Below are 24,058 nucleotides of genomic sequence, written 5' to 3'. Positions count from 1 at the left end.
TCACATTCACAGGAGAATCCCACATCTGCACAGACAGCGGACATCCACCTCCTACAGCAAAGCGGCCTCGTTCCTTTCAACCTGGGGCCCACAGACAGCTCTGAGAGGACTGCAGATGACACCAGAGAGCAGCCAGCCTGGTGACAAGGGTATCATGAGCCCTCTGTGGGTGGCGGTGTTCATGTAGCTCACCCGCGGTCCAAGGAGAGTGTGGGAGTCACGTTAACACAATGTTCCCCTGGGGCCACTCATTGGATACTCTGATGTATATAGCAGAGTTCTGCATGGGGCTGTGGAGCTGAGGCTGCAGACATGGGGCCTGGCCTAAGTGACTTCAAGTGACATCTCACAGTATGGTGTAGACATGTGTCACACTGCACCTCTATTCTATGGACTGGACTCTCCCAGAAGTCCCTGGTAGCATATCCTCACTAGGCATGGGACAGTCATGCCTCCTCTGTATTTGTGTTGGCAGTTGAGCCCAGCAGGCTGCCCTGATCCATGGCAGTAGCCAACTTGGGCAAGGACAGGGTCAGAGACATCCTCCCATTCTACTCTCTGTGTCGGTTTTGCTCACGAGGTTCATGGCCGGCTGTCCTGCAACATTCAGGGGCAATGCCTGTTCTCTTTGGTCCCCATAACATGAGTGACAGCTCAGAATCACACACACTCCCTTCCCTGACCAACGCAGGCTCCAGTCATAAGGGAAGCCAGCCTTGCCGGCTTACCCTTCTCCTATAAACTGGTGCCCATTGTGCCCATACTTCTGATTGCATTCTAGGTCAACCTTAATCCCGTCTGTTTCTATGCCTAGTTAAGTAAAGGGCTGGGATAACGTTACCAAGCTGGGTACCGAAGCATGTCTGGATCCCCTGCGCCCGCCAGAGCGTGTGTGGTAACAGCCCACGTTATGTAAGAGTGGGTCTCTCAGGACAACTCTCCAGAGGCTCTGAAAACCCAAAAGCTCATTCCAGGCTCCTCAGGCAGGTATCAAGATCCAGGCTGGTGGAAGGGAGTCCTCCCGCAGGCGTGGGGAACATGGATTACTGCTCTGATGGGGGCTGGGGCTGAGAGGCTGAGCGGGGAAAGGTTGAAGGTAGGAGACAGAGAAAAGGCGTGCTGGGGAAGAAGATAGGGAGTTTGGTAGGAAGGACTATCCCAGGAGAGGGTACGTACAGACAAGCACCACAACCTGCCCAAGGCTCAGCCAACCCTCATGCAAGTCTAAGCCTGTTTCTTTAAGTAGACCAGCACACTCTTGAGTGCCTCCCCATGATTTAATGGATCTCAGGGGATAAAAGGTGTATCCTGGAAAGCATCCATGGGAATGGGGGTTCAGGAGGAGGGGATATCAGAAAAGCTGGGTCCTGAATCTTTGTGGGTCTCCTGGGGGCCTGGATCCCAGTGTAATAGGTGGGTGGGTTTCTAGAGAGTTCAGTAGAGGGGTTGGGTTTCTCCCACGTGGCTAGTGAAGGGAAAGGAGCAGTCCCTACTGCTAGTGAAGGGGAAGGCTGAGAGAGTCAAGAGACCTGAGACTATTTATCCCAGGGATGGGATACCAGAAGGCAGAGCCCCAGCAACACCATGGCCCCAGGACATCCAGGAGCCCAGTTCGTACAAAGAAGGCAGAGCCCCAGCAACACCATGGCATGGGGCACCCAGGACCCATGGCATCCCAAGCTGACCTGTACCTTGAGAACACAAGTGAAGGCGGTTTCTGAACTATGTCACAGCAGACAGGCTCTGGGCTGGCGGGTAGTGTGCCCATCCTGCAGGCGACCACTCTGCCTTTTCTTGCTGATGCGAGTTTGATGCTTTCTCTCTGGAGAACTCCAAAGCCCAAGACACATTTTCTATGGGTTTTTCTGCTGCCACCATTTCCATTCTTCACAGAAGATTCTGGAAGCCACTGGGAAGGAACTGTTCTCTCCCCTTGACCTGATGCCTGTGCCATTTCCTCAACGGCATCCTGAGAGTTTGGAACTCAACCACTTCCTGGGAATAGTGGGCAAATACATAGCATGGCTGCTTGCCTGTTCTCCTGTCTCATCCTGCCCCCTGGTGTCGGTGACCAGAGACACCTCTAGTGGGTTCAAAGCCACTTCTGGCCTTAGGAACTGTTTGCTTGTGATCTTGGGTAGGTTACACCCCTTCCATGTGCCCCATGGTGTCACATAAGGCCGTCTCTGTGCATACCATAGGTTTGTGACAACAACCTGGTGACACACAGAGAAACAATGAACCAGCCATATACAGTCCCAGGTACTCTCCACACACATGGACACGGCCATCCCTGTCACCATCAAGAAAGAGCCAAGCCACAGGATGTCCACAGTTTCACTGAGGACGAGCTTCTTCAAGCCGCAGTTGCTGCAGTCCCATACTCCCCAGGCCCTGTGGTCAGAAGTGGAGTGCCTGAGTCCACAAGGCTGGGGCATCATGCAGCTTCTGAAGCAGAGACTGCCCTGCTTTTCTGCTCTCTTGGGAGACCCTGGGATCTGGTAGTTTATCCTCTCCTCTGCATATCCAGCCACAGCCTGCATCTGATACCATACCTCACCGTCTGTGTGCACACACCACACACACACACACCACATTCGAAGTATCTTAAGAATAAAATCCCAGGTGGGACAGCTGGAAATTCTGGACCAGGGGAGCTTGGTAGGGACCCTGCAGTCTCTGTGTCAGGTGTCCCTCCTGCTGAGACCTTAGCTGCAAAGCCATTGCTAGGACATTCTTTCCATCCAACCCCAGATTCTCAAGCCAGAAATTATCTTCCTCTGTGGTTCCCAGCCCATGGGTACCCACAAAAGCCACAAATACAAGGACTATTGTGTACAGAGCAGCAACACTCCCCACCTGGAAAGGGCTTTCCTGACCTGCCTCAGGCTGGAAGAAGTGAGGCTGGCAGTAGCAGCAGCTGGACGTGGTCACCTCTTAACAGGAAAGGTTGTTCATCTGCCCACCCCGCAATGGTGATGTTCCTGAGGTCTTGGTAGGGCTGAGGGAGAGCGGGGAGACACCTGCCCCCATTGGTGATGTTCCTGAGGTCATGGTAGGGCTGACTGAGAAGGGAGCCTGACCAAGGCTCCATTTGACCACAGGGAGGGAGAGACTGGCTTTCCTCTCAAAAGAGAGGGCAGAGTCCATTAGCAAGTGTGATGTCCCCTGGGCTGTCACCAGCCTGATTTAAGTTCTGCACCAATATTAAAAGGACATTATCTGTGTGTCTCTCTGTTGGAAGGTTGCTTCCCCTTAGCAAAAGAGTCAACAGGATTTTCAGTAAATTTTTAAAAAGTATCCAGAAGAACATGTCCCTCTCACTGAGAGAGAGGCGGGGTGCCTGTTTCCCTGGTAGGAAAATGTTCTACAGAACCTTTCTTTGTCATCAGGGGCGTGCAAGAGACGTTTGTTCTGGGGGGAATTTCAACAGAAGTTACAAAAAGAGAAAGAGAAGAAAGCAGCAGGCAGCCGCTGAGAGGGGAATTGGAGACCCACCAGAGCTGTGTTCTTTCATCTCCTCACTCCCCCAGTTGGTGTGTGCTGTGCTCTCCAGGACAATGTGGGAAGAACGCCATCGTTATCCCAATGATTCTAGACTTTGTCCTCGGCTCCCGCAAGAGCGTGACCTCTAAGATGCCCTAACAGGATGCACTCTTTGTCTGGGATGTTGGGTCACCCTGGGTAGGCTAATGGTATTATTTAGGGTGGTAAGAGACGGACTGATTGTAAGACTGGCCAACCCAGAAGAGCACTTCGGGCCATGAATACCAATTAAAACAGAGAGGCTATGACAGCCACGGGGTCTCCTTGTGCAACTGAGCCTTAATAAGAACTCCAGACATGAGACGCGGTTTCACCCCTAACTGTCTCATTACACATCTGGCCAGATGTTCTGATCTTTTCCTGAAGCCCCACCCCCATCCTCACTCCAGCACGTCATTGGCTGGTCTTACTCTATGCCCTTTCCTCATAAGAAACGCTCTCCAAGACGGTAACAGCTGTGAGGTTTCTGCAAGTCCCTCTGGGACCGTGGAACCTGGAGTTGACCTTGGAGACTTGGTATGTCGATCGGTTTCAGAGGTCATGTCGTGTGCCATTTTCTGTGTCTTACTTTAGTGGGAAGCCTGGACTTTTGCTCCTGTATGTGTGAGAGAGATAGAGATTAGAGAAAAACTCCATTTCCCCAACATCTGGTCCCATCCTGTCCCCCGGGGATATTTAATTGTAGACTCCTAGAAATAGCAAATCAGCGGTTCGATTATCCCCACCTTTTTGCTTATAAATTCAGGTCAGCAGAGTTAGTCTAAGAATGTCCAAGAATTCCAGATGGTTGCCATAAAACCCCAGGCAAGACACAAACCTTCTTAGCTGCAACCTACACACAGGAGCCGATGCCCCAAGCCGAGGGACACTGTGAAAACCAGATAAGGAGGTGGACACTGCCTCCTACTCCTTCTTCACACCCAAACTCTGCAAAGAAGGAGCCTGTGAGGCCTGGGGTGCTTACACTCCAAGAGAATAGGTGAAACTGTTTCACAAGACCACCGGGAGACAGCCAGGGACCCAGCAAGCTCAGCAGAGCCTGACCTGAGAGGCAAGTTTGTGTCTATGACATTAGTTCACAGTTAGCCTCTGGGGACTGGCAGCAGGCTGTCCTGGCACTTCTGCCCATAGGAACACACAGTGTCATTTATCCAGCACTTAGCTGCCCAGATGCACTGACCTGGAACTGTGCTTGCTTTTAGGAAGCAGCAGGCTGGATTGCTGCCACGGGGACTTCAGCAGACAAACACCCTGCAAGGTACCTGGGTCTTCTCTGTGCAGAGGAGCCGCAGTGAACAGAGACACCACACAGACCCACACGGAGAAACAGATCCCTCTGGCCTCATCAAGAACCCTGGTTTACTTGGAGCGCCTCCTACTGACCTGTGGGCTCATTGTACATGCTCTTACATGAATCTCTGAACACATCACGGAGGACAGACTCACGGTATGGAAATGGGCAGATTCCTCCCCTGAGCCTTCTTGTTCCTGAAGATGATGGTGCTGTCCCCAATTCATCCAGTCCCCCAGAGCATAATGATTTGTGTGGGAAGATGGCCTCCCAGCTCTACCCGCTCTTTGGGGCTGGCGCTCAGACCTTCTGTGCCCATCTTTCATTGTGCCTCCTGATGCCCTCCCTGCCACCTCAGAGGCCACCATCCCCTGGTCTCTGTGGCCAGAAGAAACCACATGACTTAAAAACCAGTGAGATTTAGCTCAGGGTGTGTGCACTTTATGGACTCGGACCTTAACACCAGCTTGAAGTCAGTTATCACCATCAAAAGACAAACAGAACCCCCACTGTGAGCCTCTCCTGGGTGTTCTTCCTGGTGACAAGATGGATACCTGCGTTGTTTGTTTTGAGACAGGGTTTTGCTCTTTCTTTTAAGGATTTGTGTGTGTGTGTGGTGTGTGTGTGTATGTCTGCATGTGCGCACATCACATCTGTGGGTGCCCCAAAGTCAGAAGAGGGCATCAGACCTAGAACTGGAAAAACAAAAAACAAAAAACAAAAAAAAACCAGGTAGTGGGCTGGTTGATGTGGGTGCTGGGAACTGACCTCCTACCCTCCACAAGAGCAGTGAGTGCTCTTAACCCATCTCACCAGCAGCCCCCCTGCGCCACTGAGGTTTTAGCCTAGTGTGGCTAGGAACTCCTTTTATAGTTCAGTTCGGTTTCAGACTGATGGCAATCCTCCCACCTCAGCCTCCCAGGCACTGGGATCACCATCGAGAGCCACCACACGTGGTTTGTGCCCTGGGTTTGATAAAAGAGATGCCTCTGGCCCTGACAGGTCTCCTGGAACTTGCTTTTTTCCTTGTGTTCAGCAATGTCATTACCCAGACACAGAGGGAAAGGAAACACCAGTTAATGATCATCACATCCACGGGCAAAGCCCTCTTCTCCGGCTGCTGTCCCTACTGTGACACTGATGTTTAGCCAAGTGAGCCAAAAGGGCAAGGAGAGGCTGGAGCAGCCGAGTGGGGGAGAAAATAGCTGCTTCAAGGCTGATTCACCCTCTCTGCTTTGCAGTCTGAGCCCCGGTTCCCATTTAATGAGATCACTGGAGCTCCCCACTGTTGCTAGTGCCCCCTAAAAGGTGAGGGACCCTCAAAATAGAGCTTTGCATCCGTATTTCTTCCTATCTGCCCAAAGGTTCTCAAAAATAGGGTTTGCTTTTACTTAACTAAAGACAACCATTTCAAAGTTCTTCAAACGCCACGCCTCTTATTCAAAGGATATTGTGACTGTGCTGCGGCCACAGACCTGGCAGATGGCTGGGAGAGGCTCAGCCTTTGTGTCCAGAGATGTCGGGGTTCATGATGTGAACACTCTTTAAGGTTTGCAGTTTCACTAACACTTGAATGAAGGATGCCCCGGGCATTGCTGGGGCAAGCTGACACAGACCATTCCCAAAGCCCACAGCACCATGGTGTTTCTCTGATGCCCGGATGTGAATGCTAGGACTCTCCAAGTAGACACCCTTTCCAAGCCAAGTCCAGGGGCTCCGTGCCTGTGCATTCTGTGCAGTCCTGGCATTCCTTGCCATGCTGAAACTCACTCCAGGGCTAAATGAAGTTTATCAGATGAACAATCAGATGACATCAACAGTTTGGGAGTGTGGGGAGCCATTGGGGAGTATTCCTGGTTGACCATGAGGAGGTTCCCAGCTCCCTTTTGTATCCGATGTGTGACCAAAATGACCTAGAGCTGTCATCAAATGCAAGAAAAAATGATTCGATTTCTCAAACACTCGTGACTGATGGATAGAGACAGAAAGATCCCCCAAGAAGGAAGAGATGGGAGACTGAGAATGAGTGGGATTGCCAGTGTGTGGGATGTAAACATGGAACTTCTGGTTCCCTGCAAGCAGCGGAGGGGAGAAGGGAAGTCTGGGTGGGGCTGTGAGCTTTGGGAGAGGTCAGGAAGCAGGCTGAGGAGCCATCGACTCTGACAGCTGATACCTACCTGCCCTCAGCATGAATTATGAAGTTACGGTCCAAGAACCAATGTGACTGGCACAGGAGACCACTTCCTAAATATAACCCCAGAAGCACAGACACTGAGAGGAACAATTAATAAATGGGACCTCCTGAAACTGAGATGCTTCTGTGATGCAAAGGACACGGTCAACAAGACAAAACGACAGCCTACAGAATGGGAAAAGATCCTCACCAACCCCACATCAGACAGAGGTCTGATCTCCAAAATATACAAAGAACTCAAGAAACTGGTCATCAAAAGAATAAATAATCCAATTTAAAAAAATGGGGTACAGACCTAAACAGAGAATTCTCAACAGATGAATCTAAAATGGCTGAAAGACACTTAAGAAAATGCTCAACATCCTTAGCCATCATAGAAATACAAATCAAAACAACTCTTAGATTCCATCTTATACCTATAAGAATGGACAAGATCAAAAACACTGATGACAACTTATGCTGGAGAGGTTGTGGGGTAAAGGGAACACTTCTGCATTGCTGGGGGGAGTGCAAACTGGTACAACCGCTTTGGATATCAGTATGTCAATTTCTCAGACAATTAGGAAGCAACCTTCCTCAAGATCCAATAATACCACTTTCGGGTACATACCCGAAGGAATCTCTATTGTACCACAGGGACATGTGCTCAACTATGTTCATAGCAGTATTGTCTGTCACAGCCAGAACCTGGAAACAACCAAAATGCCCCTCGATCAAAGAATAGATAAGGAAAAATGTGGTACATTTACACAATGGAGTACTACATAGCAGAAAAAAATAATGACATCTTGAAATTTGTGGGCAAATAAATGGATCTAGAAAATATTATATTGAATGAGGTAACTCAGACCCAGAAAGACAAACATCATACGTACTCATCATAGGTGGCTTTTAGACATAAAGCAAAGTTAAAACCAGCCTACAATTCACAATCCCAGAGAACTTAGACAACAAAGAGGACCCAAAGAGATATATATGAATCTAATCTAGATTTGGGATTAAATTGGGAGCATGGGGATCATGGGAAAGGGTAGAAGGGGAGGGGAGAGGGAGGGAGGGAAGCAGAGAAAAATATATAGTTCAATAAAAATAATAAAAAATTTTAAAAAAGAATGAATGTGACGCTCCACAGCTGGATCCCGATCCCAGCAGGTTGTGGGCTATCTAAGGCAGAAGATGGCTTACTGTACTCAAATATTTTAATGTCACGGCTATTGATTCGTCTACAAAGCAAAGCTGCCTAAATGCCACAAGCGTTTACCCCAGTGAGCTCTGAAAGGGGCAGGCACAGAGCTTCCATGCAGACCCAAGCTCAGCCCCCCTCCCTTCAGCCCGCTCCACCTTCAGGGACTTTTCCTGCAGCCCAGAGCCCAAGGCCGTCCCGCCCACCACAGGCCGTCTGTCCTAACCAAGTTGGTTCTACATCTGCTCCTATTCCTTGCCGATGAGGTCCTTGATCCCGCTCACCCTCCTTCTGCCTCCTCGCCCCTTAGCTAGTGTGTGGATCAGTGTGTGCTGGATCCAGTGCAGGTGGCAATCCTGCTGTAGCTCACTGCTGCCGGCAAAACAGGAGATAAGCAGGGTCATGGGGAAATATTCATTGGGACAAGTAAGAGAATGTGTTTCAAAATGGGCTGTAAATCTCTCTGAGGATTTGTTTATATTATCTCTTTCATGCAATATTTTGCACTTATTTTGTGTTCATTCATGCATATGTGCATGCATGTGCATACATGTCTGAACATGTAGAGGTCACAGGACAGCTTGGTTCTTTCCTTCCATCATGTTGGTTCTGGGGATGGAGCTCAGGTCCTCAGGCTCAGCGGCAACTGCCTCTCTCCTCTGAGACATCTCACCAGCCACTGCGACATTCTTCTAAACACAGTCAGAAAGCAGGAGACACACCTTCATCACAGGGGCCTCCATTGCTCAGCAGAAATTAAATGTGCTCTGGCTTGGGTGCCCCGGTGAGCGAGGCTACTGACCGATTACTAATCAGTTCAAAATTCTCCTCGGGTCTACAGTTGGTCAAAGGCAAATACTGAGCACCGGACACGCAGTATTTAACAGTGAATGTGGGTCATGTCCCAGCATACCAAGTTTCCCCAGAGCCTGCCATCCTCCCGCTCTCTGCGTGCCACCGCCACCCACCCCACAAATGTTTTTCTGCGAACACTCAGGAGGCTGAAGCATGAGGACAAGCCTGAGGCTAGACTCCATGGAGCAGGTAGAGAAGAAAAGGAAAGGAAGTGCGGGCATCGTTCCATCTACATGGGGCTGTGAGTGTTACCGGGGCTCAACCAGCACATCCCAGCCACTGTGCTGGACCCATGTCCTCAACAGACCCCGGTCCATGTGGGAGACAAACCACATACAAGTGCTGCATAATATCATATCCTGCCACAGGATGGTGCCCTCCAGCCCCCTACTCCCTCATCCTGGACGTCAGCAGATAGAACTGATCCCCAAATGAAGATAAGAAGTGGACAAGAGTATTCCAGTACTTGGGGAATAGTCGGTCCTTGCTCTTGTATCCCAGGAGTTTCTGTATCCCAACACACCAGCAAGGGAATCAGAAAGGAGGGGAGAAGTCCGGAAGAACATCTCCATCCATTTCAGCGTGTGTCACCTCACAGAGAGTCACCTGACCAGTCTGGGCCACTACCAGATCTCAATTGTTTCTGAGAATCCTTACTGTTCTCTCCTGTTGGCCTGGAAAGGGTGAATAAAGAAAGAGGTGACCAAGGGTCGCCACAGTCTGACACCCACCATGCCATGAAGCTTCTCCCCCCTCCCCCGCATGGCTCTTGTTATCTTGAAAATGTTCAGAACGCTCTGTGTGGTGTTTCAGTAGCATCTGCATCCCCCGCTGGTCCAAAGGCTGTAAAAGGCATGAGAGGGACTCACTTGCCAATACTGTAACATCTCCAGACCCACAGCGAGAGCTTGGTAATGCAGGGAAATGAAGAATTCTGCCACCACAGCCTGTGGATGAACACATAGCTCCAAACAGAAGCCCACAACACCCTCAGTCTTTGGGGGATGTCTGTTACCTGAGGTCACTGTCTGGACCAGGGGTGTTCAGGTCCTGGCTCTATAATTAAAGAATTACAGAAGAGAATACAGAACGGAAAGTTGTAAGAAACATTATCCAAGAGCAAAGTCGGGGTCATTCACTTTTCTGGCTACTTGGAAAAGCCTAGAAGGAGAGCCCTAACCACCACTCCCTGCTCACTAGAAGGGCTGCCATCTCTAGAAAGAGAGAAAATCATAGCAGGACACGCACTGAGAAAGATTCTTCTACAGTTTTGATGGAGGTTAAAAGGCGTGTAGCTGAAACTAACCAACCAGGTAGCACTATGCTTCTAGAAAAATCCCCAAGAAATGTCGTCCGGCAAACAGTAGCAGCTGTGGGGTGAGATGCTGAGGAATGGGTAGAGACATTCTGCCAAATAGTGTGAAAGTCAGAGCCAATCCCACCAGAGCACGGAGGCACCAGTGCGCGTCTAGATGACAAGAGTTATTTCTCATTTAGAGCTGGCGATATTCTTGGACATGAAGCTGCCCTTTTCGCTAAAGTTCTGACATATTTCATCACATAAATCATCGCCATGCCTCCCTTTCACAATAAATGGATGATATGCAAACTAATGAATGAAAAAGAAACCGTGTGGGTCAGATACACTACAAAGAGAGCCACAAGCTCCTTGGGTTAAGCAATTCAAGAGACCCAGGTGACTGTCTGGAGCCTCCCTTTATGAGCTCTGAAAGGAGGAGTTTTGTTGATAAGGGGTGTCCTAGGAACGGTGTTGCAGAATATCCCTTTACACTGTGTGAAGATGTGGCACTATGATTGGTTTAATAAAGAGCTGAATGGCCAATAGCTAGGCAGGAAGCTGTTAGGTGGGACTTCTGGGGACAGAGAGGACTAGGAGAGGAAGAAAGGCGGGGTCACCAGCCAGACATGGAGAAAGCAGCATGAACATTGTGGAGAAATGAGGTAACAAACCACGCAGCTGACCACAGATGAAAATAAATGAGTTCATTCAAGTTATAAGAGCTAGTGGGACAAGCCTAAGCAAAGGCTGAGCTTTCATAATTAATAATAAGTCTCCATGGCATTATTTGGGAACTGGTGGTACAGAGAAAGACTTGCTACATATGGTGTCTGATGTCCAAACATAGGGTCTGAGAAAGCTAAGAAAAGTTCTTGACAAGGAGCTGGATGTAGCTTCCTAGCCCTGCAGTCTCTCAGGAGGCCTGGTATTTGGTGGCAGGCAGAGGTACAGCTACTGGCTGCTGCCTGCGGGCTAGAGCCAGCCACCAGTGCCACACACTTAAGCTGAGCCGCACAGCTGCTGACAAGAAGTTTAAGATTTGTCTCACATGATCAGAGAACACTGCAGATGCTTAGAAAAGCCAGGTCCAGACACAGAAAAGCTCTTTAAAAATTGACAGTATATCTAAAAATGTGCTCAGATGCTGAAGAAAGAAAAGGGTATAGACCATCATAGAAAAAAAATGGTTTAAAATTAATAAAGTCTTGAAGAGAGAGTAAAATAATATCTTTTTAAATCCACATAAGGATGGGAAATACACAGGGCATCTGGATACACAGGGTGTTTTGTTGACTGTAATTGGTTTTTTTGCTCTTTGAGGGCCCACCACCCAGCTCCCAAATAAATGCAGGAGTCTTATTCTTAAGAATGCCCAGCCTTATCCGGGCTTGTTTCTAGCCAGCTTTTCTAGCTCAACATATCCCATTTCTCTTTAACTATGCTTTGCCTCTGGGCTTTTTACCTTTCTTATTCTATATTTCTTTCTTTCCTTCTTACTCTGTGGCTGTGTGGCTGTGTGGCTGTGTGGCTGGGAGGCTGTGTGGCTGGCTGGCTGTGTGACTTGGTGGCTGGCTGGCTGTGTGACTTGGTGGCTGGCTGGCTGGTCCCTGGCGTCCTCCTCTCCTCCTTTTCTTGCTCCTCACCCTTCTCTGGATTTCTCCTCCTATCTATTCTCTCTGCCTGCCAGCCTCACCTATCCCTCACCTGCCTTGCTATTGGCCAATCAGCTCTTTATTAGAACAATCAGGTGTTTTAGGCAGGCAAAGTAACACAGCTTCACAGAGTTAAACAAGTGAACATAAAAGAATGCAGCCTGTCTTTGCATCGTTAAGCACACTTCCCACAGCATAAACAAATATGGCACACCCTAAACTAAGATTCACAATGGTCGACTTCGAATTTTTGAATGCTAATGAAGAGAGACCTGCAGATGCTGAGAGACACTGGATTGTGGAAAGGACCGCTGAATCAAACCAGCCTGGATACTCTAGAGATGACTGGGCTTCATCCTTAACCACCCTAAATACTCTCGAGATAACTGGGCTTCAGAATGGAAGCTGGGCAATGTGTTGCATTAGCGAGAAAGACATTATTTCATATGGCATGGAGAAAGATTTTTATTATAGTTTGGTTATACAATCCAAACAAACTATAAAGTTAACAGGTGCCTTTTACCTGCTCAAACATAGAACAAAAACAATCTTTAACTTATGTGGGCACACTGCACATTCCATACTTAGGTTAATGTGGAGATATATGTTACCTTTAAAAGTTTGTTTTGGGGAGGAGGCAGAAATCTTTAATAAATAAATAAATAAATTTAATAAAAAAATAAAATAAAATCCCCAAAAGGCACAGTCTTAAAAAAAGAATCACATGTAATTGAAATGAATGATATGAACATAACAAAAGATTTTTGAGTAAATAAAAATATTGGAAACTACAAAAAAATGTTTGTATGTTTTCAGAAAAAAAAGAACCAGATACCAATAAAAACAAGAAGTTCAAGTGATCCAGCCTCTCAGAATGTATGTCTATGACATTTTTTCAAAATTCTACATCCGGAACAACTTCAAAGCTGCTAGCTGAGATGGTCCAGTCTCACAGACTGCTCTCGCCAGGACTTTGAACAAGCCCTGCACTTTTCCGTTACACAGAGACTGAACAACAAATGATACAGCTGGCTCTCCAGAACTTGACCAGTATCCCAATCTCCTGAGGGTCCCCTAAAGATTCCATCATCCCCAGAAACGGAGAACTCTACAGAACATGATACCTGCATTCCCAAGAGGTGGAGGGGGTGGATTTTAGTCATACGATGGGTTATGGATGTTTGTCATCATTTAGGGGAATTAATTACAATTTGTTATTGGTCATGGTCAGAAAAAAAAGGCTGAACATGAAGATTAGATTTAGGGACCTCTTTCTGAAGGGAACAAGAGGGGATACAGTATAGAAATGGTGGCATAAATGGTGTATTGTAACTTTGAACAACTCTGCCACCTTCAGAAGTGTCCCTAACACCCCAGGCTCCTGATGAACTTCCTCTGGGCCCCTCAGCCCCAATTCTGTTGGACTGTTTCTGTTGACTTACATGTTTGGACTCCACCATGGACTCTTAGGGAGCAGATAATCATGTCCTTTCTGCCTCCCCAGTGACATGCCTAGAACTTGGTCTACCAGAAGTTATAAAGAGATGGCTCCCTCCCCAGCCCTCTAGAAAATCCATCCCCTGACTGGCTAGGAGTTCTTTTCTCCCCATTTTTCAGATGTGAAAATTCACAATGACAGAAGCATGCTGTTACATGTTTATTGTGCCCCAGGCACTGTTTGAAGCACTTTACTTGCAGAATACAGCTGAATGCTTAGGAGAACGAGGCGGTTGTTTTCATTTTGTAAGTAGGAACTACCTGTGATAGGTTAAACGGCCTGTGCAAGTCTACAAAGTGGTGCTCCCCCAGGCCTTTCCCCTCCCAAGCTTTGTGGTCTACAGCACCTCTCCCTCCATCTGCACAATCACCCACCCAATATTTTCTGTATTTCTCAAATTGAGATATATTTGAAGAAAATAATTTTCAAAATGTAGTCTAGGGCCCAAGACAAACAAGGCTTCTTTCCTCAGGGTGCTCTGGAGGCCAGGCCATAGGTGGAAATACTTTCCTATTAAAATCTGCATCAGAACAAAATTCAAATAATTCTTTTTGATTTTATTGCATTGAGACAGTTAGCCTGGATAGCCCTGGACAGCCCTGCAGTCTCTATGGATCTGGGAATGGAGGAAGTCCTGATCCTCCTACCATCACCTCCCAAGTGCTGAGATAACAGGCATGTGCTGTCATGCTTGGCTCACATAAAAACGTTAAGTTTTCCAATTTTGTAGAGCATAGGTTTTCAAAGTATGACCTAATGAATCTCTTTATCTTCTCAGTGTCTGTTGTTATGTCCCCCTTTTCATTTCTGATTTTGTTACTTTGGATATTCTCTCTCTGCCTTTTGGTTGGTTTAGATAAGTGTTTGTCTATCTTGTTGATTTTCCCAAAGAACCAACTCTGTGTTTCATTGATTCTATTGTTCTCTTTATGTCAGTTTTATTGATTCCAGCCCTGAGTTTGATAATTTCCTGCATCTACTCCTCCTTGGTGAGTCTGCTTCTTTTTGTTCTAGAACTTTCAAGTGTGCTGTTAAGTCGCTCATGTGAGATTTCTCCAAATCCTTTATGTAGGCACTTAGTGATATGAACTTTCCTCTTAGCACTGCTTTCACTGTGTCCCACGGGTTTGGGTATGTTGTGGATTCATTTTCATTGAATTGTAGGAAGTCTTTAATTTCTTTATTTCTTCCCTGACCCAGTGGTGATTCAGCTGAGAGTTGTTCAGCTTCCTTGAGTTTGTAGACTTTCTGTAGTTTGTGTTGTTGTTGAACTCTAACCCCTCATGGTCCCATAAGACACAAGGGGTTATTCCAATCTTTTGCTTCTGTTGAGAGTTGCTTTATGACCAAGTATGTGGTCAATTTTAGAGAAGGTTCATGAGGTGCTAAGAAGGTGTTTGGGTAAAATTTCCTGTAGATGTCTGTTAGTTCATTTGAAACATAACATCTGTTGGTTCCCTTGTTTCTCTGTCCACTGGTGAGAGTGGGTGTTGACGTCTCCCACTGCAATTGGAAGCTTTTTTGCATCCTACTCAGTCCCACAGCCACTTATAAAAGAATCACTTAGAGACTTAATATTAATTTTGTCCAATGGTTCAGGCTTATTACTAACTAGCTCTTACATTTAAATTAACCTATATCTATTAATCTATGTATCACCACATGGTCCATGGCTACAGTAATGAGGAGTTAAGTAATGGCATTTTACTCCTCAGCAATTGCTGGCATTTCTCTCGACCCCATGGCTTACAGGTATTGCTCAGGCATCTTACTCCTCTGGTGGCTACTGGTGTCTCCCTTGACCCCATCTTCTTTCTCCCTGTATTTAGTTTGACTTTCCTATATAGCTATATTCTGCCCTGTCATTGGCCAAAGCAGCTTTATTCATCAATCAGTAAAAGCAATACATATCTGCAGCATACAGAAGGACATCCCACGTCATCCCACCATTAATGTGTGGGGTTTGATGTGTAATTTAAGCTTTAGTAATGTTTCTTTTACAAATGTGGGTGCCCTTGTATTGGGGGCATAGATGTTCAGAACTGAGACTTCATTTTGATGGATTTTTCCCTTGATGAATATTAAATGTCCTTCTCTATCTCTTTTGATAAATTTTAGTTTGAAGTCTATTTTGTTAGATATTGGACTAGCTACACCAGCTTGCTTCTTAAGTTCATTTGATGGGAAAATCTTTTCCCAAATCTCTACTCCAAGGTAATTTCTGTCTTTGAAGTTGAGGTGTGTTTCTTGTATGCAGCAGAAGGATGGATCCTGTTTTCATATCCATTCTGTTAGCCTGTGTTTTTTATTGGTGAATTGAATTCCTTGATATTAAGTTGTTATTGACCAGTGATTGTGGATTCCTGCTAATTTTTTGGTTTGGGGTGGTGGTGGTGATAGTGTTTGGATTTCCCTTCTTTGAGTTTTGGTGCTGTGAAATTATCATTTGTCTGTGTTTTTGTAGATGTAACTGCCTTTCTTGGGTTGGAATTTTCCTTCTAGTAATTTCTGTAGCACTAGATTTATGGATAGATGTTGTTTAAATCTGGTTTTGTCATGAAATAGCTTGTTTTCTCTATTTACGGTGATTGAAAATTTTGTTGGGTATAATAGTCTGGGATGGCATCCATGGTCCCTTAGTGTCTGTAAAATGTCTGTCCAGAATCTTCTGGCTTTTAGAGTCTCCATTGAGAAGTCAGGTGTAATTCTGATAGGTATGCCTTTATACATTACATGCCTTTTTCCTTTGCAGCTCTTAAAATTCTTTATTCTGTGTGTTTAGTGTTATCATTATTATGTGACAAGGGGATTTTTTTTGTCCAGCCTATTTGATGTTCTGCAAGCTTCTTGTACCTTTATGAACATGTCCTTCTTCACTTTGGAAATGTTTTCTCCTATAATTTTATTGAATATGTGTTCTATGCCTTTGAGCTGGAATCCTTCTACTATCCCTATTATTCTTAGCATTGGTCCTTTCATGGTGTCCCAGATTTTCTGGGTGTTTTGTGTTAGAAATTTATTGAATTTAACATTTTCTTTGCCTGATGAAGCTACTTCCTCTATCGTATTTTCAATGCCTGAGATTCTTTCTCTCTTCCATCTCTTGTATTTTGTTGGTAATGTTGGCATCTGTAGCTCCTGTTCACTTCCCCAGATTTTCCACTACCAGAATTCCCTCAATTTGTGTTTTCTTGTTTCTGTTTCAGTTTTGAAATCTTGAACTGTTTCCTTCACCTCTTTTTATTTTTTTCTTTGCTTTCTTTAAGGGAGTTATTTCTTCCAAATTTTTGCTTGTCTTTTCCTCGATTTCTTTAAGGAAAATTTTCATCCCCTCTTTAAGAGCGTCTATCATCTTCATAAACTAATTAAATTCATTTTCTTGTGTTTCAGTTGCATAGGTATGTTCAGGTCTTACTGTTGTAGGATCACTGGGTTCTGGTGGTGCCACATGGCTTTTGGTTGTTGAATGTATTCTTACAGTGGCGTTTACTCATCTTTTCTTCCAACTGGTGTGGCTTGGGCCTGTGCCTGTTCTTCCAACTACTGTGGTCAGCACCTGTGCCTATGTAGTCTGCTGGGGTTGAGAGGGAGGGTTGGCCAGGGGGAAGATTTCAGGTGCATGGGGTTGGGAAGCAGAGTGGGTCTTGGAGAGACAGAGTTTAGTGTGTGGTAGGTAGGGTTGGGCACAGCCTGCAGGCTGGCATAATCCATATTTTTTTGTCTACCCTCTGCCAGGTGGGCAGTACCTTCTTTCAGCATGGCAAATTCATTTTGCTTCTCTCCTCATGACCCTTTGACTGCCACCTACTTCCTAATGTCCTCTTAGTTTGGTTCTTCCACCTACCTTATCCTGTCTAGATATAGGCCAGTCAGCTTCTGTATTAAACCAATCATGATGGTATATATTCACACAGAAAAAAAAACTCTAAACAGGATACAATGTCTTTAACAATGTGCATAGGCTTAAGAAAAAAAGAAAAAGGATATAGACAATCATTTAAGAAGTTTAAAAATAGCAAAGTCTTTAAATATAGAAGTAAAGAAATTTAAAAAAGAATAAGCCACGTAAAGATGGAAAATATTGTAACACAAGGAGTTTGGACCTTAAATGGTGCTTTGTTAATTTTGAAGTTTTTGAATGCTAATGGACAAACAACAGCTGCTGAGACACATAGGATTATGGAAGGGACTGCTGAATTAAACCAACCTATATACATTAGGAATACCTTCACTTTAAAATGGAAGTCCAAAATGTTTTATTTTAAGGAGGAGTTATGCTTTTGATTTCCACGGGAATCAAAAGTCTGATGATTCCTTCCAGGTTAATAGAGAAAAGATTTGACCATGGGAGACCTCCTGAGTATCTTAGCTATAGACATGGGAGAGGAAACTAAGTTAGAGTACAGGAAGGTGATGTGTAAGCTGATCCTTCTACATGGGAACAACTGCCACCATACATGGAGACATTTCTAGGCCAAGCAGCATGCCGCATAGCAGATTTAGCTTTAACTAAGACAGAAAAGATTTATGTGCCACATGGTGCTTCCAAGAGTTGAGGTGGTAAGCATGGCTCCCACCCAACAGTCCCAGAACTGGTAGTAAATGTACCTCTGTCATATTGAAAGGCCAAGAGAGGTGGAGCTGGCATCCAAGGCTGTGACAACCACATTGCTTACTATTTTTAAATGCTTCTTGTCAGAAAAGGATTACAGATGCACAATAGGACAGATTCAGACATTAAAAACCTCTAAACAAGACACAACGTGTTTAAAAATGTACGAAGGCTTGGGAGAGAAAAAAAAGAGTATAGACAGTTATAAAAAGAAGTAAAGTCTTTAAAGAGACAGTTAAAGTAATATAAAAGAGTACAGACAATCATAGATTAAAGGAGTAAAGAAAAATAAGCCACACAAAGATGAAAAATACATAGAGAATCTGGACTATGTATATTATTGTGTTTTCTTTGAATTTTTTGACTGCAGAGAGACATTTGTTTCTGGGGGCTGCTAACCTAAACTAACATATATTTTAAAGTTATCTTGACTTCAAAATTTGAGTCTAAGGATATGTTACTTTGGAAAAGAGGTTCTGCTTTTGTTTCCATAGAAGAACCTGTGGATTCCTTCCAGGCTAAGTGATTTGATGGAACAAGTCCCAAAAGGTCTTCATGAACCCTAAAAACACTTCGGCCAATAAACAGTAGGAAGCAGTTTGGAGAAAACTATGCCCCAATCCCCCCCCCCCCCATTTCTCTCTGCTCTTCTCCCTTCTCCCCTTCCCCCTTTCCCCTCCATAACTCTAACCTCACTCTGCATGGCTGCCTATCCGTCTCAGTCTCTCACCCAGCATGCAGCTCCCTACCTGGAACTGGCTGCCTTCATGGTCCACCGTGGTCTCTGGTCCTGCTGCCTGCCGCTGTTCAGGGACCTGCAGCATGGTCTCCTGGCCCGTTGCCCACTGTCACCACTCGGGAACCTGCAGCGTTTTACTTAAATCATTACACTCAGTCCCAGCCACCCAGCAAGACCAGAGGCTGAGACCAAAGATTTCATTTGTATTTCAAGATCTTTATTATTTTTTACATTATTTATTTTGAGAGATAATGAGTCAGTCTCGTGAGGGAGCGTCAATGTGGTCACAGGATACCTAGTGGGTCTTGGGGTCAAACTCAAAAACTGTTTCCTGCAAATGCATCTAACCGCTACGCTCTTGCTGAGGCCCACAATGAAGCCAGGACCCGCAGCTGGCCGAGCTAGGCCTGGGCCACCTGTCTGAGGCCTCACTGTAGGACTCAGCCAACCATGATAAGCTTAATAGGAGCAGAACACCCAGAGAAAGTTCTTAACTTCCAACCATTATCACCTGCCAGTGTGAGACCCAACTAACTATAAGTTCAACCTGGTTGCAGGAAGGACCACTGCACGTGATCCGGATACGGCGGTGACGTCAGACGCGGCAGTGACGGCGGCGGCGGCGGCGTTGGCGGGCGCACGATTGAGACGGCGAAGGAGCGTTGGGTCCGGGGCGCTCACTCATGAGGAGCCGGAAGGTGAGCGGCCGGGCGGGCAGGACGCTCGCCGCTGTTTGGGGAGCCGAGGAGGGGCGGGCGCCTCTCTTGGCTCGCCCGGCGGCGGCTGCTCGGTCCAGCCGCCTCGGATCCCCTCCAGCCCTGCCCCGGGAGTGCGGCTCCTGCACGGCCTCCTCAGGGCTCGGGGCTGCAGGACTTAGGGCTGGCCCTGGGACCGAGTGGGGCCCCTGACAGTGCGGCTCCCTGCTCTGGCGTCCTGTCCCGGCCACGCTGCTCAGACCCGGGCCCGCACGGGGCAGCCGGCCTCAGCCAGACCCCCGCGTCATGTTTTCGGGGCAGAGGACCAGCAGTGTGACAGTGAGGAGGGTGGCTGGGCCTCATCCCCCCTGCAGAGGGACTCTGACCTGGCAGGGCTTGCAAGGCGGGGACCGTGTCCTTTAGCCTGAAGTGTGCCCTCCGTCTCCAGGTGGCCAGAATCCCGCTGACATAGGCTGAACTGTGTAGGCGGCTGCCTGTAGTGTCGCTGATAGGCAGCTGTGTGCCATGTCAGCTGCTGTCCCCCCCTTTGCTTGCTCAGGCGTTAGGTTTGAATTTAGCAGTTTTTCGCTATGCTTCTTCCTTCCTCGTGTGAGGGTTTGCAGAGCTGAGCTGCCTCCGTGCCAGTGAGATACAGAGCGGCCTCACTCGCCTGGGTCGCTACCCACGTTTTGTAATATTTTGTTTGCCATCTATTGACAGTCCAGTCCTGCAATCGTGACTTTCCCATTTTCCACAGGAGCCACTCGCCTGGGCCAGCAAGGCTCCCTCATATCCACCCTTTTGTTATTGCTTGCATGTCATGACCAGGTTGCCTCATTTACCCGAGAGAAGTGTGTCTAAAGTATCCTGTACACGGACTTCCCTTGGGGCCGGGTGCCCCTGTGTGTCTTTGGGCCCCTGCCGGGGTCATTAGCTTCAGCCAGCGCTCCCAGCCGTTCTAAAGCAGCTGTCCTCAGTTGGCATCAGGGAATTTCTTTATCCGTGCCTTCATTTTACAGGACAGGTTTCCTGGTGCGGATTTTCTTAGCTGGCATTTTGTTTTGAGTGTACCAAGTGCACTCAGTGTGGCTCCCACTGTTTCTGCTGAGTAAGGGGCTGGCTTCTTACCAGTCTTTCTGAGATTAGCACTCTTACGGGGTGGTCCTGTCAGTGGTTTATCCTCCTCTCCTCTTGTGTCACAGAGGTGGCCTGTCAACTTGGAGTTGAGTTTAAGATTCCTCGATGTATAGATTTCTGTTTTCAGTAAACAGAGGATCTTTTCAGCCATTATTTCTTCAAGTACTTTTTGATTTAAGGCCAGGAATTTCTAGGCCAGCTGCGGCAATAGGCTGATGTGAGAGAGTTGTGTGTGGCGGCGGAGGTTGTGACTCCAGCACTCAAAAGACCTGTCAGAGTAAAACTGTTTTGAAGGGGTGGAGCTGGGAATGTGGCACAGCTGGGAATGAGACCGCTTACCTAGTGTGCATGAAGCCGACTTGATCCCCCTCCCACATAAACCAAATGTAGCAGCTCACATCTGTAAGCCAAGCACTTGGGAAACAGCGGCAGGTTCAGGGGTGCAAGGTCCTGGCTGGAGCTATTGCACAAGGTACAGATTCCGCCAAGCACACAGTAGGCCCTGGATGCCACCCCAGGATAAAAAATAATAATAAAAAATAAACACATATGGACCAGGAGCTATGTGCTCTGGTCCATAGGATGGGGACTGCTGAAGGGGGTGGACAGAGATGAGTGCAGGAACTGGTGTTTCTGTCTCATCTTACTTTTGCCAGGGGGACTGATGGTCCTGAGTCTCCACAGTGGACAAGTGGGCAGCCAGCCTTGCATCTTTTGTTTTAAATTGTGTGTGTGTGCGTGGGGGGGGGGGCATGTGCCACAGCACGGGTGGAGGCCAGAAGACAACTTCCAGAAGTCGTTCTTTCCTTCCACTACTTGGGTCCTTAGGATTGAACTCAGGTCCGCTGTCCTGGTGGCAAGCCCCCTTTCCCACTGAGCCATCTCTCTGACCCTGAACCCTGTGTCTAAACCTAGACAGTTGGGCTGGACCACGTTAGGCCGAAGTAGTCTTTGCCTGTAGGTGAGGGAATGTGGGCAGAAACGCTCAGGCTCCGAGCTGAGAAGCCGCAGCTCAGCTGGTGTGCCATAGCCTGCTCTCTGAGTGTCGCTCTTGTCCAGCTCACAGGTGGAGTGCGATCCTCAGCGCGCCTTCAGGCCCGAAGCTACACTCCAGCCAGCTCAGCCTCTACCGAGGGCATTGCCAGCTCCACATCTGTCAAGACAGCATGTCTGGTGAGCTTCGTTACCAAGAACACCGAGGCCTTGGCTCCGTCCCTTCTACAGTTGTCACCCCGAGATGTGTTGTGTGAAATATGAGCCATTGCTGCTGTGTGTAGACTGGGAGACATTTCAGAGGTCCTGTACATGTTGTCACTGCAGTCAGAGGGGTGCACGTTCAACACAGCTGAGTTTGCTTTTGTGCACTATGCTCGTGCGTGGATGGAAGTGTGCTAGCAATCCAGACAGTAAGACAGCTTCCTGCATAGTGCCGCTTTGAAGGTGGCCTGTGCAGCCATGTGAGTCTGTCAACTGCTTCACCCCTAGAGTGGAGCAAGGAGGGACACACCACAGTGCAGCTGCCCCAGGCAAGGGATTGACCCCCACAGCGCCGCAGCTGGGGCTGGGGCTGGGGCCGGCTTCTTTGTCTGGCACAGCACCACACAGCACCACTCAGGACAGCACGCTGACACTTTGCTGCAGCCAGCCTGAGTGTCTCCTGGTGTGCAGTGTCCAGGCAAAAGAGCCGGGAGCTTGCTCTGAGTGAGGAGATGGAAACTGGTTTCTTTTACATATTTTAGAATTACATTTTTATTTATTTGGGGGTGAGGCACACATGTCATGGTGCATATGTGGAGGCCAGAGGACAACTTGCAATGGGAGATTCTCCTTCTGTCATGTGGGTTCTAGGATGTGATCTTGGCAGCAGGCACCTTTATTCTCTAAGCCATCTTGCATGTCCCTACTAGGACTTTAAAGCAGGCAAGCATGTACTTTAGAAAACAGCCCTGGGAAAGCTTGTTGGAGCAGTGCTGTGGAGTCTCCCTCGGCCTCCAGTCTGTTTGCCCCTTAGCAGGACAAAGGGGGCTCTGGCCCTGAACCCAGTGCCTTTGCCAGATAGGTCTGGTTTTCTCTTACATTTTTCTTTCCTGGCAGGCTTCTTCATCACATAAGACTACAGACAGACGTACTTCCAAAAAGTTCAAGTATGACAAAGGTCACCTTGTAAAGGCAGAACTACAGAAAGCTGACCGTAAAAGTGACATTTCTTCTTTGCCAAAAGTGGCCCCCGAGGCCTCTTGTGACAGTGAGTTTGCCGAGGCCAGCGCTAAGACGGCTGTCCCTGTGCCGGAGAGTAGAGAGCCTCCCCAGGGCTGCTGCCAGCCTGTGAGTGAGGAACCCTCAGCAAAGACTGAAGGTGGCCTACCCACACCAGAACCCGGCAGGGTGGCTGCAGCCCAGGAACCTGATGGCAGTTCTGCCAGACAGGCCGAGCCAGTGCCCAGGACAGAGGAGGTGCAGACACCTGTGCTCCAGATGGAGAGCAGCGTCTTTCTAGATGATGACAGCAACCAGCCCATGCCTGTGAGTCGCTTCTTCGGGAATGTTGAGCTTATGCAGGTAAGTGCTGCCCTCCTGTCTCTCCTGCAGTGCGGGCAGCAAACTGCAGTTGCCATCCTGGGCTCCCAGGTTCCTGTGTATCCATAAGGCCACAATTCAGAGGTAAGCATAACTGAGAAAAAGAAAATGAGGTCTGTGTAAGTGGGAGGCTTCTCCCCTGCAGCGCCCCACTCTCGGGCTTACAGGCTGGAAGGCAGGGCTCCTGGCTCCAGCGCCCTGGGTGTATCTTGGACAGTGAACAGGTTAGGAAGTCAGAGCTGTGGTTTTGTGAGCATGCAGCCATGTTTCTGTTGCTGCCCCTAGTCTGTAGGATAGCGTCCTTCTTACCAAGGGCCCAGTGCCTGGACAGACTTGCACGGCCCAGAGCAGACCGTGGTCAGGTTTGGATCTGGTGCCCAGGCAGTGCCACTCAAGACTGAAGTCATGTTTTCTTCCCTCTAAGGATCTGCCACCAGCCTCTTCATCTTGTCCTTCCATGAGCAGACGAGAGTTCAGAAAAATGCATTTCAGAGCCAAAGAGGATGAGGATGAGGATGACGCCGAGATGTAGTGTGGGTCTTCCCCTGTCGTGTTCAGCAGACGGCTCAGCGAGTCTGAAGATCTCTGGATGGCGTCTCCAAGAGAACACACTGTCAGTTGAACACAGAATTGACACGAGGTCACCAGCGCCAACACCCGGCCCCTACGGAAAGGACAGCCCTCAGAAACATGGAAGACCACACATTGTGAACAGTGTGCGTCCGTGACTGTAGGACAGGCACAGAAAGCTCCACCACGCTGTCCTGAGGCACTGCTGC

At 47.7% G+C, this 24,058-nt stretch overlaps 1 protein-coding gene across 3 annotated transcripts; it reads left to right on the top strand.

The window, feature by feature from the left end:
- The first annotated feature begins 19,475 nt into the window (after positions 1–19,475).
- Positions 19,476–23,840, top strand: CUNH1orf174 (chromosome unknown C1orf174 homolog). 3 transcript variants are annotated; one of them, XM_041651614.1, is made up of 5 exons: positions 19,476–19,568; positions 21,762–21,875; positions 22,797–23,027; positions 23,130–23,261; positions 23,704–23,840. In XM_041651614.1, exons 1-5 carry the CDS (start codon positions 19,554–19,556, stop codon positions 23,809–23,811), a joined length of 600 nt encoding a protein of 199 aa, XP_041507548.1. In that variant the 5' UTR covers positions 19,476–19,553; the 3' UTR covers positions 23,812–23,840. The 3 variants fall into 3 exon arrangements, with proteins under 3 accessions (XP_041507548.1, XP_041507546.1, XP_041507547.1); XM_041651612.1 differs by having other exon boundaries at positions 22,797–23,261; XM_041651613.1 differs by having other exon boundaries at positions 22,797–23,363; positions 23,704–23,803.
- The last annotated feature ends 218 nt before the right edge of the window (positions 23,841–24,058 follow it).

The sequence above is a fragment of the Microtus oregoni genome, unplaced genomic scaffold, assembly GCF_018167655.1.
Source record: "Microtus oregoni isolate MIOR12 unplaced genomic scaffold, Mior012 000005F_ref0000423, whole genome shotgun sequence".
Classification (NCBI taxonomy): Eukaryota; Metazoa; Chordata; class Mammalia; order Rodentia; family Cricetidae; genus Microtus; species Microtus oregoni.
Note: the sequence above shows the minus strand (reverse complement) of the source record. Positions and strands in the feature narration are given on the sequence as shown.

Coding starts and splice junctions, on each gene's coding strand:
- CUNH1orf174 (XM_041651612.1), top strand. Junction 21,876..22,796: donor CTGTCAAGACAGCATGTCTG/GTGAGCTTCGTT, acceptor CTTTCCTGGCAG/GCTTCTTCATCACATAAGAC. Junction 23,262..23,703: donor GGAATGTTGAGCTTATGCAG/GTAAGTGCTGCC, acceptor CTTCCCTCTAAG/GATCTGCCACCAGCCTCTTC.